The sequence below is a fragment of the Salmo trutta genome, chromosome 24 (assembly GCF_901001165.1).
Source record: "Salmo trutta chromosome 24, fSalTru1.1, whole genome shotgun sequence".
In the NCBI taxonomy this organism is placed as follows: Eukaryota; Metazoa; Chordata; class Actinopteri; order Salmoniformes; family Salmonidae; genus Salmo; species Salmo trutta.
In genome coordinates, this window is record NC_042980.1 from 21568314 (window position 1) to 21584007 (window position 15694).

The 15694-nt window shown below is 45.0% G+C and overlaps 1 protein-coding gene across 1 annotated transcript in view; it reads left to right on the forward strand.

Annotated features, from left to right (window-relative positions):
* dgkg (diacylglycerol kinase, gamma) overlaps positions 1-15694 on the forward strand; it is a 165132-nt gene that overhangs the window by 97445 nt on the left and 51993 nt on the right. Inside the window, exons 19-21 of the mRNA XM_029711460.1 lie at positions 8381-8466; positions 8563-8652; positions 10693-10853. Coding sequence (XP_029567320.1) covers positions 8381-8466; positions 8563-8652; positions 10693-10853 — 337 coding nt within the window. The remainder of the gene's footprint in view (positions 1-8380; positions 8467-8562; positions 8653-10692; positions 10854-15694) is intronic.

The window sequence follows — 15694 nt, forward strand, 5'->3', positions numbered from 1 at the left end:
AACCTTCTCAAACAGCCTAATTTGTACTCTTCAGAAGAATAATGGACTTTACACTGTCTTGCTATATACAATGCCTTCAGAAAGTTTTCATTTAGTTTTCTTACAAGGTGGGATTGAAATGGATTTCATTGTCATTTTTTGTCAATGATCTACACAAAATACTCTAATGTCAAAGTGGAATAAAGAGGAAGAAAAAAATTATGAAAATAAAACTAATTGACTACATAAGTATTCAACCCCCTGAGACAATTCATGTTAGAATCGCCTTTGGAAGTGATTACAGCTGTGAATCTTTTTGGGTAAGTCTCTAAGAGCTTTGCACACCTAGATTGTACAATATTTGAATTTTTTGTATTATTCTTTAAGCTCTGTCAAGTTGGTTGTTGATCATTGCTAGACAGACATTTTCAAGTCTTGCCATATATTTTCAATCAGATTTAAGTCAAAACTGTAACTAGGCCACTCCTTAGCTCTAATCCATTTCTTTTCATCCTAAAAAAAACTCCCGAACTTGCCGAAGACAAACGTACCCTTTACATGATGCAGCCACCATCATGCTTGTCACGTCCTGACCAGTATAAGGGTTATTTGTTATTGTAGTTTGGTCAGGACGTGGCAGAGGGTATTTTGTTTATGTGATTTGGGGTGGTGATTTATGTAGTAGGGTGTTTGATTTATTATTTCCGGGTTTTGGTCTATGTTCTATGTTTTGTATTTCTATGTTCTTTCCGGTTTGTTGTATTTCTATGTTTAGGTTGATGGGGGGTTGGACTCTCAATTGGAGGCAGGTGCTTTCTCGTTGCCTCTGATTGAGAGTCCTATATATGGGTAATTGTTTGGTTTGGTGTTGTGGGAGATTGTTTCTTGTTTTGCCTGTGTGAGCATGACAAGACTGTTTTGTTGTTCGTGAGTGCTTCGTTTTTGTTATTTTGGTGTTCTCTTTATTTAAAAATACATACAAGATGAGCATCCACAGTCCTGCTGCGTTTTGGTCCTCTATCCCCGACGACAACCGTTACAATGCTTGAAAATATGAAGAGTGGTATTCAGTGATGTCTTGTTGGATTTGTGCCAAACATAACGCTTTGTATTCAGGACATGAAGGTCATTTATTTTCCACATTGTTTTTGCAGTTTTACTTTAGTGCAAACAGGATGCATGTTTTGGAATATATTTTATTCTGTACAAGCTTCCTTCTTTTTACTCTTTCATTTAGGTTAGTATTTTGGAATAACTACAGTGTTATTGATCCATCTGAAGTTTTCTCCTGTCACAGCCATTAAACTCTAACTGTTTTAAAGACACCATTGGCCTCAAAGGGAAATCCCTGAGCGGTTTCCTTCCTCTCCGGCAACAGAGTTAGGAAGGACGCCTGTATCTTTGTAGTGACTGGGTGTATTGATACACTATCCAAAGTGTAATTAATAACTTCACCATGCTCAAAGGGATATCCAATGACTGCTTAAAAAACATACCCATCTTCCAATAGGTGCCCTTCTTTGAGAGGCATTAGAAAACCTTCCTGGTCTTTGTGGTTGAATCTGTGTTTAAAATTCATTGCTCGACTGAGGAACCTTACAAATAATTGTATGTGTGGGTACAGAGATGAGTCATTCAAAAATAATTGAAAATACTATGATTGCACACAGATTGAGTCCATACAATTTATTAGGTGACTTGTTAAGCACATTTTGACATACTAATTTATTTAGATTTGTCAAAACAAAGCGTTGAATACTTATTGACTCAAGACATTTCAGCTTTTAATATTCAATTAATTTGTAATAATGTCAACAAAAAATAATTCCACTATGACATTATGGGATATTGTGTGTAGGCCAGTGACACAAAATCTACATTTAATCAGTTTTAAATGTAGGCTGTAACACAACAAAATGTGGAAAAAGTCAAGGGGTGTGAAAACTTTCTGAAGGTGCAGCATTGAAGGTCCCTAAGAACACAGTGAACCTCCATCATTCTTAAATGGAAGACGTTATGGAACCACCAAGACTCTTCCTAAAATTGAGCAATTGGGGGAGAAGAGCTTTGGTCAGGGAGGTGACCAAGAACCCGATGGTCACTCTGACAGAGCTCTAGAGTTCCTCTGTGGAGATGGGAGAAACTTCCAGAAGGACAACCATCTCAGCAGCACTCCACCAATCAGGCCTTTATGGTAGAGTTTCCAGACAGAAGCCATTCTTCAGTAAAAGGCATATGGCAGCCCGCTTGGAGTTTGCCAAAAGGCACCTAAAGGACTCTCAGACCATGAGAAACAAGATTGTCTGGTCTGATGAAACCAAGATTGAACTATTTGGCCTGAATGCCAAGCGTCACGTCTGAAGGAAACCTGGAACCATCCCTATGGTGAAGCATGGTGGTGGCAGCATCAAGCTGTGGGGATGTTTTTCAGAGGCAGGGACTGGGAGACTAGTCAGGATCGAGGGAAAGATGAACGGAACAAAGTACAGAGAGATCCTTGATGAAAAACTGCTCTAGAGCGCTCTGGACCTCAGATTGGGGGTTGGTTCACCTTCCAACAGGACAATGACCCTAAGCACACAGCCAAGACAATGCAGGAGTGGCTTCGGGACAAGTCTATGAATGTCCTTGAGTGACCCAGCCAGAGCTCGTACTTGAACCCAATCGAAACATCTCTGGAGAGACCTGAAAATAGCTCACCATCCAAACTGACAGAGCTTGAATACTTATGTAAATGTTATATTTCCGGGGTTTTTTTATTAGAAAAAATGTCTAAACATCTGTTTTTGCTTTGTCATTATGGGGTATTGTGTGTAGATTGATGGGGGGGAATCATACATTTTAGAATAAGGCTGTAATGTAACAAAATGTGGGAAAAAATCAAGTGGTCTGAATACTTTCCAAAGGCAGTGTATTTGGATAAGGTTATTTGGCTCGATTATGTAATCCTTACAGGCCCGTTTCAAGGAGAAACAAAAATAGGAATCAGCTCTCCTTTTCACACCAAAATAAACACAATATCTTTCTCACATTCAGACATGGTTGTCAAGAGTGGTAGATATGAAAACAAGGATGGCATAAAAAACTAATTACCCCAATCCTCATGGTGGCACTCTGCCCATTCAGGAGATAATGTATGGGAGACTGGCAGTGTGCTCCGTCCAGTAGCGGGCATGCACAGTTTCACCATGGGTAAGGAGGACGGTGACGAGGGGGTACGGTCTGCAGTTCATCCTACTCCTTTCGTGGTGTCATTACGTCAATGGTCTCCGAGGTCCTAGCGCCTGTCTTTAGTGAGGAGATTTCCTCTCTCCTACAACAACAGGCTATTCAGGTGGTGCCCGTGTCAGAAGTACAGAGCGGTTGGTGCAGCTGGTACTTCTTACTTCCCAAGAGTGTTGGAACGTTGCATCCCATCCTGGACTTGTGTGTTTTAAACAACCACCTCAAGGTTTGCATGTTCAAAATGCTGACACTTCGCCAGCTATTGCAGTCGGTGCGTCCCAGTGATTGGTTCACGTCCATAGATCTGAAGGATGCATATTTTCATGTGGCTATACTGTACATTCTCCCCACAGAAAGTTTCTGAGATTTCATTTTGAGGATGTGGCCTACAAGTTTCTGGTCCTGCCTTTTGGGCTCTCCATATCGCCCCCGCACCTTTTCTACGGTGGTGGAGGCGGCTTTGGCACTGTGCCAGGGGATCAGAGTATTGGCCTATCTGGATGATTGGCTGGTAATAGCGGAGTCGAGAGAACAGGTGGAGCTCCACACTGCCATGCTGGTTTCCCATATTCAGTCTCTGGGGTTCATAGTGAATAACAAGAAAAGTTGCTTGACTCCGGCTCAATGCATTCAGTTTCTTGGTCTGGTTGGGAATAAATGCTTTGGCGTATCAGTGTCTGTGGACCCTGCTCTATGAGTTTCCTCCGATGGACCTGATTCAGGCTACCGTGGAGAGGGTCCAACAGCAGGGTCTTTTTATTCTGGTGGCTCCCCGTTGGCGCCGACAACCCTGGTTCCCGGACTCATGGAGGATTCCGTGTCGTTGGGATGTATTGAGTTTGGCACCCACAAACGCAGATATGGAATCTGTGGGTTTGGTCCCTGAAAGGTTGAATTTTGACGGCATGTGCCCCCTATATGAGAGCGTTGTATACATATAAGTGGTGCGTTTGAGGGTTGATGTCAGGTTAAACAAGTTTGTCCTTTTCAGAGCTCTTTGGTGGACATTGTTATGTTCTTACAAGAGCTTTTTGAACAGGGCCTTTCTTTTTCCACATTGAAGGTTTATATGGTAGCCATCTTGATGTGTCATGTAGGGATTGACAGCTCTACCCCAGGGTCTCATTTCCTGGTGGTGATGTTTCCTAAAGGCATGCGCCGGCTCAGACCAGTGTCTAAGCCTATGGCACGACCTGGGACCTGGCGTTGGTCCTGGACGCCCGTTTGAACCTTTGGACTCTGTGGACCTGAAGGTATTTTCCTACAAGACTGCCCTGCTCATGGCTTTGGCATCACCCAAGCGCGTTGGGGATCTCCATGCATCAGTACACCCTTCCTGTTTGGAGTTTGCGCCTGGCAACTCCAAAGTGACGTTACGTCTTAATGCAGCTTTTGCTCCCAAGGTTATGCCTATGTCTTACAGGTCCCATGGCTTTCAAGCTGTTTCCTTTCTCACATCCTCGGTTTGCTTCCAGTGAACAACAGAGGTTGCATGGCCTGTGTCCGGTGCACGCATTACGCACGTATATGGATATGACCAAGGATATCCGCGTTTGTGACAACTTTTTGTCTGTTTCTCTAATCCAGTTTGGGGTAGGGCATTTTCTAAACAGCGTCTTTCTCATTGGATTGTGGAGGCATATGACAGCAAAGGACAAAGGTTGCCTAGCGGTGTGGGTGCTCACTCCACTAGGGGTGTGGAAGCTTCTTGGGCATTGTTCAGGGGCATGACGATTGGTGATATCTGTGCTGCAGCGAGTTGGAGTTCCCCATCTTTGTGAGGTTTTATCACTTGGGTGTAGGGCTGTTACAGTGGCCCTATTACTGCTACACCAGCAGTCAGGAGTCATGACCGCAGTCAAATTCCATCTTGGTAAGTAGGCTTCTCCAAAACTGTGCTCTGATGCCGCTGATAGTCATTAGTAACCCACCAGTCGCTAATGGCCGATACTCAGTGCTCTATTGTCCCTCTAATAACTCTGACATCAATACAAATGCAAACACTTCATGAGAGCCCTAGCATTCAAAGTTCAAGTGGAATAGAATCATGGAAATGCATGGAATTAAATAAGTGTTCCTATAAGCCCATGTTGCGCTACATTTCTATAGGCTAAGCTATGCAATTGTGTGAGAAAACAAAGTTTTGATGGCCTCTATTAAAAAGAGGAGGATCCATCAGCTTTCTATAGGCTAGGCCTACTATATTAAAGTTGCACTATGCAGAAATAGCTCTGCCATTTCCTGGTTGCTAAAACTCGAATAACAGTTAGCCTAATTTCAGTTTGTGACAAAAGAAATTAGCATAGTGTAGAGAGTAATCTAAGCCGCTGTGAAATATATTTTCCATAATCCAAAATATTGTACAAAACTGAAAGTAAAGGACGCAAAAACAAAACTTAAGACTGGGAAGCATAGAAATAGCACACATAGAAGTCAGTAGAATATTGGAAATGTATTTTGAAAGTTCAATTTATGTTGCGCTGCTCATTCAATCATATCATATATTGGAACCAGTCTTATTGGAGTCCTATGGAATTCTATAAAATCTCATAGGATAAAGTTCTATAGGATAGGTCCTATAGGATTCTAAAACTATAAATATCAATAACTTTAAATGCTGTTTGTTCATATGCTGTTTTATTGGCATTCGAGTGTAAGGCGCAGTCCAATGAATGTCAACAATCTTTGAGAGTTTAATATTGATGATAGTTGGAGGTTATAAAGAAGATAATCCACTATTCACATAACAGTCTGGGTGGTTACGGGGTATCCTTACATGGAAAACAGATTATAGTGTGAGACTGCTGTTGTGTGATAGTTATGTAGGAGTTTTATTTGGATTAGCCATTAGTCTGGCTCTTGATAGCTTTACTCATCATATGTATTAACCTATTTTGTTGTTAGCTAATGTTATGCGTGGGTTTGTTAGGGAACACACAGGAGTCGTGGGTGAAGTTTAGCCATGGTTTATTGTAATTACCTGCTGGGCCTCAGCACATGTCATGTCATCAATAAACCCTGATGAAGACAGCTTGCTGTTGAATAAATGATTGCATCTGAGCTACCAGAGTTTGAGGCTTTTCCTTTTCTTTTAATGTCATCAATACATGCCAGTGTGGTGGATCAATCTGATGTCATGACAAATAAGTTGCTATCTTCATTCTCTCCTCGTCTCTTGTATAACTCCTCCATTGTTGGTCATCCTTGCATCACTTACAAAGGCATATTTGTCAAGACAGTGTGGATAGATACATATCTCAATACTGTATGTAGAGTTGTAAACCAGCCCAAGCTTACCTCATTTGTACACTGTCCAAATGTATGTTTGTCAGGACATTATGGATACATATCTTAATGCGTACAGCCAAAGACAGGCCTAATGTTGTCTGGCTATATAGCATAGCAGACACAGGGTTAATATAGACCCAGACAAATTCTCCAGCGCCGTTACCATGGGCTCCATGGCAACAGCCTCAGTCACCACCAGGCTTTTCGAGTGGCAGATTGAAGCTGAGTGATTTGTTTAGAGAATACAATTAGTTGTTTTGTGTTGATTAAGAGTGATGTCTCCATCCTAATGCAGATGGTCGTTTGGCCCCGTTGTTGATGCGCTTTCTCCAACTAAGCCCACATGCATAAAACATTGTCACGATTTGTCAAGCCTCGTGCGTTGAGGTTAAAGGATATTAATGTTTAATGTTGATGTGCAAATGTTTTGTTAAATGTGATACATACGCAGCTCGGTGCTGTACCTACAGATTTCCCTGGAGTGCTGGCATGCTTGTGTTGTGCGTCACTAAGGGAGAGTGCAGTTCACTTCAACGACCAGGAGAGAGGGCAGTGTGTCGCACTGTTGTCAACCACCATGTCAGTGATACACACAAATCAAATCAAATGTGAATAGTCACAGGTGCCGAATACAACAGGTGTAGACCTTACAGTGAAATGCTTACTTATGAGCCCCTAACCAACAATGCAGTTGAAAAAATATATGAGTAAGAATAAGAAATAAAAGTAACAAGTAATTAAAGAGCAGCAGTAAAATAACAATAGCGAGACTATAAACAGGGGGGTACCGGTACAGAGTTAATGTGTGGGAGCACCGGTTAGTTGAGGCAATACGTACATGTAGGTAGAGTTATTAAAGTGTCTATACATAGATGATAACTACAGAGAGAAGCAGCGGTGTAAAGGGGGGGGGCAATGCAAATAGTCTGGGTAGCCATTTGATTAGATGTTCAGGAGTCTTATGGCTTGGGGGAAGAAGCTGTTTAGAAGCTTCTTAGACCTAGATTTGGCGCTCCGGTACCGCTTGCCGTGCGGTAGCAGAGAGAACAGTCTATGACTAGGGTGGCTGGAGTCTTTGACAATTTTTAGGGCCTTCCTCTGACCACCTGGTGTAGAGGTCCTTGATGGCAGGAAGCTTGGCCCCAGTGATATACTGAGCCGTACACCCACCCTCTGTAGTGCCTTGCGATTGGAGGCCGAGTAGTTGCCATAGCAGACAGTGATTTGATTTGATGCAACCAGTCAGGATGCTCTCGATGGTGCAGCTGTAGAACATTTTGAGGATCTGAAGACCCATGCCAAATCTTTTCAGTCTTCTGAGGGGGAATAGGTTTTGTTGTACCCTCTTCACGACTGTCTTGGACCAAGTTAGTTTGTTGGTGATGTAGAGCTCTCAACCTGTTCCAGTACAGCCCTGTCGATGAGAATGGGGGCGTGCTTGGTCCTCTTTATCCTGTAGTCCACAATCATCTCCTTTGTCTTGGAGATGATTGTGGACTACAGCTGCACATGATTGTGGACTCACCCGCACACTTATGCACACACACACACACACACAGGGTGTTTGTGATGTTTGCACTGCAGCTGTTTTTTGGGGGCACATGAAAGCCCCTGTCGACACCTTTGTCCTGGCCCAGATTAAAGGTTGCTTTGAAGGTGACCCAGACACTCTGTAAGGCTGGACACCAGCCACATTAATGCATCTGTCTCTCGCTTTCTCACTTTCTTTCTTTCTCTCTCTCTCTGTGACTGTGTGTGTGTGTGTTTGTATATATGTGTGTGTGTGTGTGTGTGTGTGTGTGTGTGTGTGTGTGTGTGTGTGTGTGCGTGCGCATGCGCGTGCGCGTGTGTGAGTGTATTTACATACTTATGTATTTATGTCTTCCAGGCTCAACTTCTTCCATGATGTCCCTGATTTCCGGGTGCTGGCGTGTGGAGGGGATGGGACAGTGGGATGGATCTTAGACTGTATTGGTGTGTCTCAATTCTATTGGATTAAACTCATATACTCATGTGATGCAATCCATCAGAATTGTAATCATTATCGTACTGTTATCTGTCCATCTGCAGACAAGGCCAACTTCACCAGAGATCCCCCTGTGGCCATCCTCCCTCTGGGCACAGGGAACGACCTGGCAAGATGCCTACGCTGGGGTGGAGGTGAGGAGCTGTGTGTGTGTGTGTGTGTGTGTGTGTGTGTGTGTGTGTGTGTGTGTGTGTGTGTGTGTGTGTGTGTGTGTGCGTACATCCGGGTGAAGGAGAAAGGGTAGGGTAGGGGAAGTGGAGGGGCTGAGAGGGAGTGTGTGCGTGCGTGCATCGAACGCAGTGAGAGTCTTGTTTTACATTTTCCTGCTCACTGAAAGCTTCAATCAGCATTATTTTCCCCAATATCCTCACAATGCTCCGGTTGTGTCCTTGTGGTCCCTAACCCATCCTTATAGATCTTATATGAAAGCGCTATATAATGCAAAGCAGAGTTCTTATATAATCCCTGTGTGCTTATTGGCTGGGCCTGTTTTTGGGCCAATAGTTGTGACCCTGATTATGACTGACTGCTTGACCTGACCCTGGCTTGTAGAGGCCAGCAGAGCACTTTAGCCAGGCGGCAGGCATATGATGTTATGATGCTTTTAAACTAAATAGACAGATAGTTCCCAGGGGCTTTTTGACCAAGCACAAGTTGAATACATTATGTTCTCTGAAAAATCATTTAAAAAGCAGCTGGATTCTTTGAATTTTTCGGACCAGATGTACAGCTGTACAGTATCAGACAGTAGCTGTGAGTGACTTACTGTGTGAGAGCGGTCTTTGTGGAAACATATTGCACATGCTTTTTAATTCCTAGCACAGTAAACCAATCATCTAAATTGTGTTTGGTGACACAATTTCCTATTGATCTCCTATTAAGTGGTAGATGTTGTATGACAGATGGTATAGGCCTGTTGTAACTATATGAGGCAGGATTGGGCTGTATGTTAGCCTGTGTGTGTCATGGGTATTGGGATATACTTGTATGCTTTTGCAAACTTGAATGAGTATAAGTAGTCTGTGAATTGTTTGTTTAATATTCACGGTATGAAGTATGCTAGTTGACTTCTTACATTACATCATCATTGCTTTCTCCCTCTGTGATTTGGTATAAGTGTGAGCTCAGACTGTTGGAGATCACATGAGGGGGAACAAGTGTCATCACACATGGCCCCTGGCTCTCAGGGGAAGTCACCATGTGAGTAAATTGGAGAGAGGAGAATATTCAGCCTCTCCTGGAGGACAAATGATAGAAGTAGATTTCAGATGTTTCTTTATTATTACAACGAACGTGTTTCAGCGGATGCCCTCTTCAAAACCCTGGAGCTCCCCATGCGCCTTGTTTAGAGAGGGAGGTAGCAATAGTTTTCCTTTCCCTTCAGTCATCATGTGTTAGTAGCACAGGAGGGGGGAACATGTGTCACCACACATTGGCCCTGGCTCTCAGGACGTAAGTGGCAGAGTCCCCTGGTGCTCTCAGTGTGATGGGTCCTCATTATACGCTCACACCCCCATGACAGCCAGTGATATAACACTAACAACGGCCCACCTCTCAGCAGCACTGAGCACAGTCATCATCAGAGTCATTGTGGTTCAGACCCACTGGGTCTCAGACACAGAGGACCTGGTTACCGGAGCCCGAGATGAGGTTCTATCTCATGGCACAGTGTAATGATGGCTCTATTGTGTAGGCTCATAGTGTTTACCAACACTCTCTCAGAGAGGCCCGTCAGTTGGTTGGAGTTCTATTTCGTGGCATTGGACTTACTTACTTACTCCTCTTCATCCCCTCTGGGACATAAGGCCACAATGAGGACTTTACTGTGTACACTTATACCATTAGGCTGTTTTGTCCTTCACTGTGTGACGACTTCTTAGACCTCTGGAGACACGCAGGAGGAGAGGGCTGTGGGTCTTTTCAGACGTACTCCCTTGAAACCATTTCCTTTTTCTTCTTGCTTGCTTCTAGGAATCGAAGGCCTCTGACCTCACATTAAATTAAATACCGAAAGCACTATGCAACTTGATGAATACTAGACCTACTTGCATTTATAAAAGTTGGTCTGAGAACCCGGGTCTGAGAGTGTGGGTGACCTTAGTGTGTGTGATGGCTGTATCTCATTGTGTATTATGTCTGACTTCTCACCGGTCTCTCTCTCTCCTTTCTTGTAGGTTATGAAGGAGGCAGTCTTCTGAAGTTCCTGCGGGACATAGAGCACAGCACAGAGATGGTTCTGGACCGATGGAACATCGACATCGTCCCTGTTGACAAGGAGGAGAAGGGAGACCCTGTCCCCAACAGCATCGTCAACAACTACTTCTCCATCGGAGTGGTGAGAGAACAGCCCAGACCTCTACACATAGACACACTAAACACGCAAACAGACGTCCATGCACGCACGCACACACACACACACACACACACAACAACTACTTCTCCATCGGAGTGGTGAGAGAACAGCCCACACTACACATAGACACACTAAACACGCAAACAGACGTCCATGCACGCACACACACACAGTGGGGGCACAGTGGACAGGGGTTCATGACATGACTTATTATGCCTATTTTGAGGGGTACATGGGTATTTTGAAAACACAGTATAAGTGGAAGTACAAGTCTTCACCATCTTTTATGAAGGTATTTCAAGGCAGATATTAGGAATACACAAAAGATGAAGACTGAGTTGTATGATAATGATGCACACATGCATATTTATTTATATTAAGAAGACACAAAAGATGAAGACTGAGTTGTATTATAGTCGGACTTCGACTACCTTATGCTCAGTCCACATGTCCCCCCATCCCCCGTGGCAATTTCACTTATGGAACATAGGCACAGTACTATCCCACAGTATGGGATTGCCTATCCCAGCAGGAGTTAAACAATTTGCAGAATCCCCGGAGGTTTTTAAGCCTCTCAGGCAGGTTAATTACTGTATTTCCCCTTTTAATGGGAAGGAACCAGCATTGCCCTGGTCCCTGTTGCTTAGCAACCATTTATCGCTCTCCTCACGGTCCCAGTGTTCAAAACAAATTACCATGGGCATGCCTCAAACGTATTAGACTAGAGGGACCAGAAGGACGAGGTCAAATGGGTGCTGTCTCAGTTGTTGTCTTGATGTCGCTCTCAATCAACCCCTGACACTTCAGATGGATGTTTCATATCTCTGTTATCAAATCTATGGTTGCTTAACAGTAAGGTGCCTGCAGCACCTCATTTGAGAAAGCAATCCCTTTTATGGTCTTTCCTCTCTTTATTTTCCTTTGCAGGGAAGCCTAAAAATACACAAACAGCCAGGAGTAGACAGTGAGACTTAGCCGAAGTGTGATTGGTACATAATATGTCTGGACCAATCACAGGTAGGACAAGTTTGAGGGAGGGAGGGAGGGGCGAACTTGGCAGGGATACGAGGCACTATTGTGATGTTATGCAACCCAGCCTCCCACTGGTCCCAGGCCTGCCACATATTCAGCAGGTTTCTGCCAAACACATGAATCTACCATCCTGTTACTGCTGTGCTATGAGTACACCCTAGCCTGCTGGACCCATATCTGTTTGTCCTGTATTGCCAACAATGGCAATATTGAAAGCAGTTGACTGGGATCAGTACTTTGTCTCATAATGTTCAGCATATTGCTGATCGAATGGAAAGACAAAATGGTTTAATTAGAATGTGGATGTTATTAGCAAACAACCAACCCTCTGACCTTTCTATTTAGACAATGGGTCTTTCTCCACTGTGTGATGCCTGTGTCAGAAGGGCCAGAGGATGCAGGCTAGGGGGTGGCCAGGGGACAATACCCTCTCTGTGGGATTCAAATGTGGGCCGGGTGGGTGGTAGTGCCAGTGCCAGGATGGTCCAAACTTTAGTTGCAGCCACTGTCTAGCATCTACCCTGGCTGTACACCATTTCTAAAGAAGTGCTGGCTACATTTAAAACTGTTATTGATGATATAACAGTGATTTACAGTCCATTTACATTCAAATATATCTCAATTCTGTGTTCCTGAGAGGACCTTTTAAGTTCAAACTGATCCCTTCGAAGGATTCTGTGTTTATGTAATCCACTATGACCAATGCCATTCCCATGATGTTGATGGCGCTTTTGGTCTGCTGTAGGCTAGTCCTAGCTCTCTGCCCTGATCTAATGCGGCATGGCATGGCCCTGTAACAGGGCAACAGATCTCATCTCCATGACTTCAGTTGCCAGGGACAGATGGCTGCATATCTGTGCACCAATGACACCTGAGCAAACGAGCGCTAGCACGATGACTCACGCCATATCATGATGTAATCATTAGCAGCCACGAGGTTCAATGTCCATATCCATATTGGGGCATCACTTCCTGCCATCACAGTCACAGACCTTCCCCTCCCGGGACAGGGATTGGGTTGCCATGGCGTTGGCGCTCTCAAGGCCAATTTTCGAATCTCAACTGTCATCTGTTTCTTGTTGCAGTGAGTTAATTGTGGATGACGTGGTAGCCATATTGACTGTCACTAAGAGAATGCTCTAGGCTAGAGATAAAGATGTGTTTTGTAGTTTTGCTAATTTGTTCTCTGCCTCAGATTACTTTGTATTGCTTTTGGGCATCAGTGCTCTGCACTAAGTACACACTTAAACTTGATCATATTAAATAACAAATAAAATCTAACAAAATCATACAACATACATCCTAAGAAGAGTCAACCATAAATCCATATTGAGAAGAGCTTCATATAAAATCCTTCTCTGGTCACTGTCAAACTTTAGTCTGGATACAATGACACTGACTGAAGCTTGTCTACAGGAAACCAACTCTTTGACAAGACGGCTTCATGTCAGCCATTCTGGATCTATTTCACCATACAGACACTACATTAACATTAACCCTCAGTCATTACTGTAACTCTAACCCTAACACACTGATCAGATGGGAGAGGAGTCTACATGTACATATAGCAGGCGCCTTGGGTTTCATCCCCAAATCCTGAGCCTCACTTCAATCCCACATCCCCATATAGCATTCTAAGACTTCCTTCCTTCCCTACCTTGCCCTCGTAGAACCCCTGTAATTCAAACAATTCAGCCCCACTTCAGTCTCACATCCCCACGGAAATCCCCAAGACGTCCCTCCCTGCCTTGCCTTTACAGTATGTATTAGGCACTCCATATACTCCTATAATGTATTACATCCCTGCACCCTGAGTGATCCCGTTCCCAACCCTAACCCTGAAAATAATCTGTGTGAGGAATTAGTGAGAGGGAAATCACACCATGTCAGCAGCCATTAAAGAAGCCACCTCACCCCTTCCTCACCCCAGCCCCTTAGCTTGAGGAAGCCGATCTCTCCAGGGTGCGAGAGAACGATGAAACGGGTCCTGCCATCAACAAGCTATCTGCTCTCCAAGCATGGCTCTATGCCTAGCTATGAGAAGTGGAGATTTCCTGGGACTGGCTCTGACCCTTCTACCATGTAAAGCTCTCTGGCTCTATAGCTACTTACCCACCGTGTTACTCTGTGGTCTGTGGATCCAATCCACAGTGACCTGTCCTGTGTGTCGACAGCAGGGTGTGTAGTGCTTGCTCAGGGGACAGCCAGGCCAGGCCTCTAGGGAGGGTAGAGGGAAGTGAAGGTTAGACTGAGGGAATGAAGATGGGAGAGAGAGCGGTGCGGGGGGAGGAGTAGTGCTGGCAACACCAAAGGTCAGGGGAAGTATCAGTGACAGGAAGTTAGCGTCTGCCAGGTTCAGACCAGGTTACCGCGGTAATGAATGACAGTGCTGAGTGACACCTGGCTGGGTCTTAAAGATAGGGAGGGAAACAACCCCCCCACCCCGTACTCTTCTCTCTGTCTATCGGAACACACATGCACTCACACAGAAACACATCATAGGTACTGTACGCATCATACACAAAGATACAGTATAAACCCTTTTACAAAATGAACCCACATATTCACACATACTATTTGTCTCCCTTTCGCGCAGACACACACGCACACACACACAAACACACAAACACACAAAGATACTGTATATAAGCAGCATGCATTGCTTACATAAAAACACAATTCTCTCAGGAACAGGTCCCCAGCGAGTCGCGTTAGCACCTGCTACCTACAGCTATGATGACAGGGGCACAGATGGACCCCACACAGGCACAGTGGCACAGCAGCTTGCTACAATAAGCTCACTATGACCCTATATGGGCATTCAGATCTAGAGCTCCGGCTCCGTTTGACCATCCTAATTTATCTTATTCAAAAGCAATTTCAATGGAAATTCTCAATTTAGAATTTAGTCCAGGCCTTGGCTTAATCTGTGTCCAGGAAACCAACCTATAACAGTTTTGTAGAGCTGTATTTGTCAAATTGCAGAGTGTGATGCCCCTAAACCAATGGGTGACTGGACAGGATGGATGGCTTTGAAGTATGTCCCAGTGCTGCAGAATGGGGTGAGGGTTGACAGGGGGGAGGTAGGGGTGAGGGTTGAGAGGGGGGAGATAGAGGTGAGGGTTGAGAGGGGGGAGATAGAGGTGAGGGTTGAGAGGGGGGAGATAGAGGTGAGGGTTGAGAGGGGGGAGATAGAGGTGAGGGTTGAGAGGGGGGAGATAGGGGTGAGGGTTGAGAGGGGGGAGATAGGGGTGAGGGTTGAGAGGGGGGAGATAGGGGTGAGGGTTGAGAGGGGGGGAGATAGGGGTGAGGGTTGAGAGGGGGGAGATAGGGGTGAGGGTTGAGAGGGGGGAGATAGAGGTGAGGGTTGAGAGGGGGGAGATAGAGGTGAGGGTTGAGAGGGGGGAGATAGGGGTGAGGGTTGAGAGGGGGAGATAGGGGTGAGGGTTGAGAGGGGGGAGATAGAGGTGAGGGTTGAGAGGGGGGAGATAGGGGTGAGGGTTGAGAGGGGGGAGATAGAGGTGAGGGTGAGAGGGGGGAGATAGGGGTGAGGGTTGAGAGGGGGGAGATAGGGGTGAGGGTTGAGAGGGGGGAGATAGGGGTGAGGGTTGAGAGGGGGGAGATAGAGGTGAGGGTTGAGAGGGGGGAGATAGGGGTGAGGGTTGAGAGGGGGGAGATAGGGGTGAGGGTTGAGAGGGGGGAGATAGAGGTGAGGGTTGAGAGGGGGGAGATAGAGGTGAGGGTTGAGAGGGGGGAGATAGAGGTGAGGGTTGAGAGGGGGGGAGATAGGG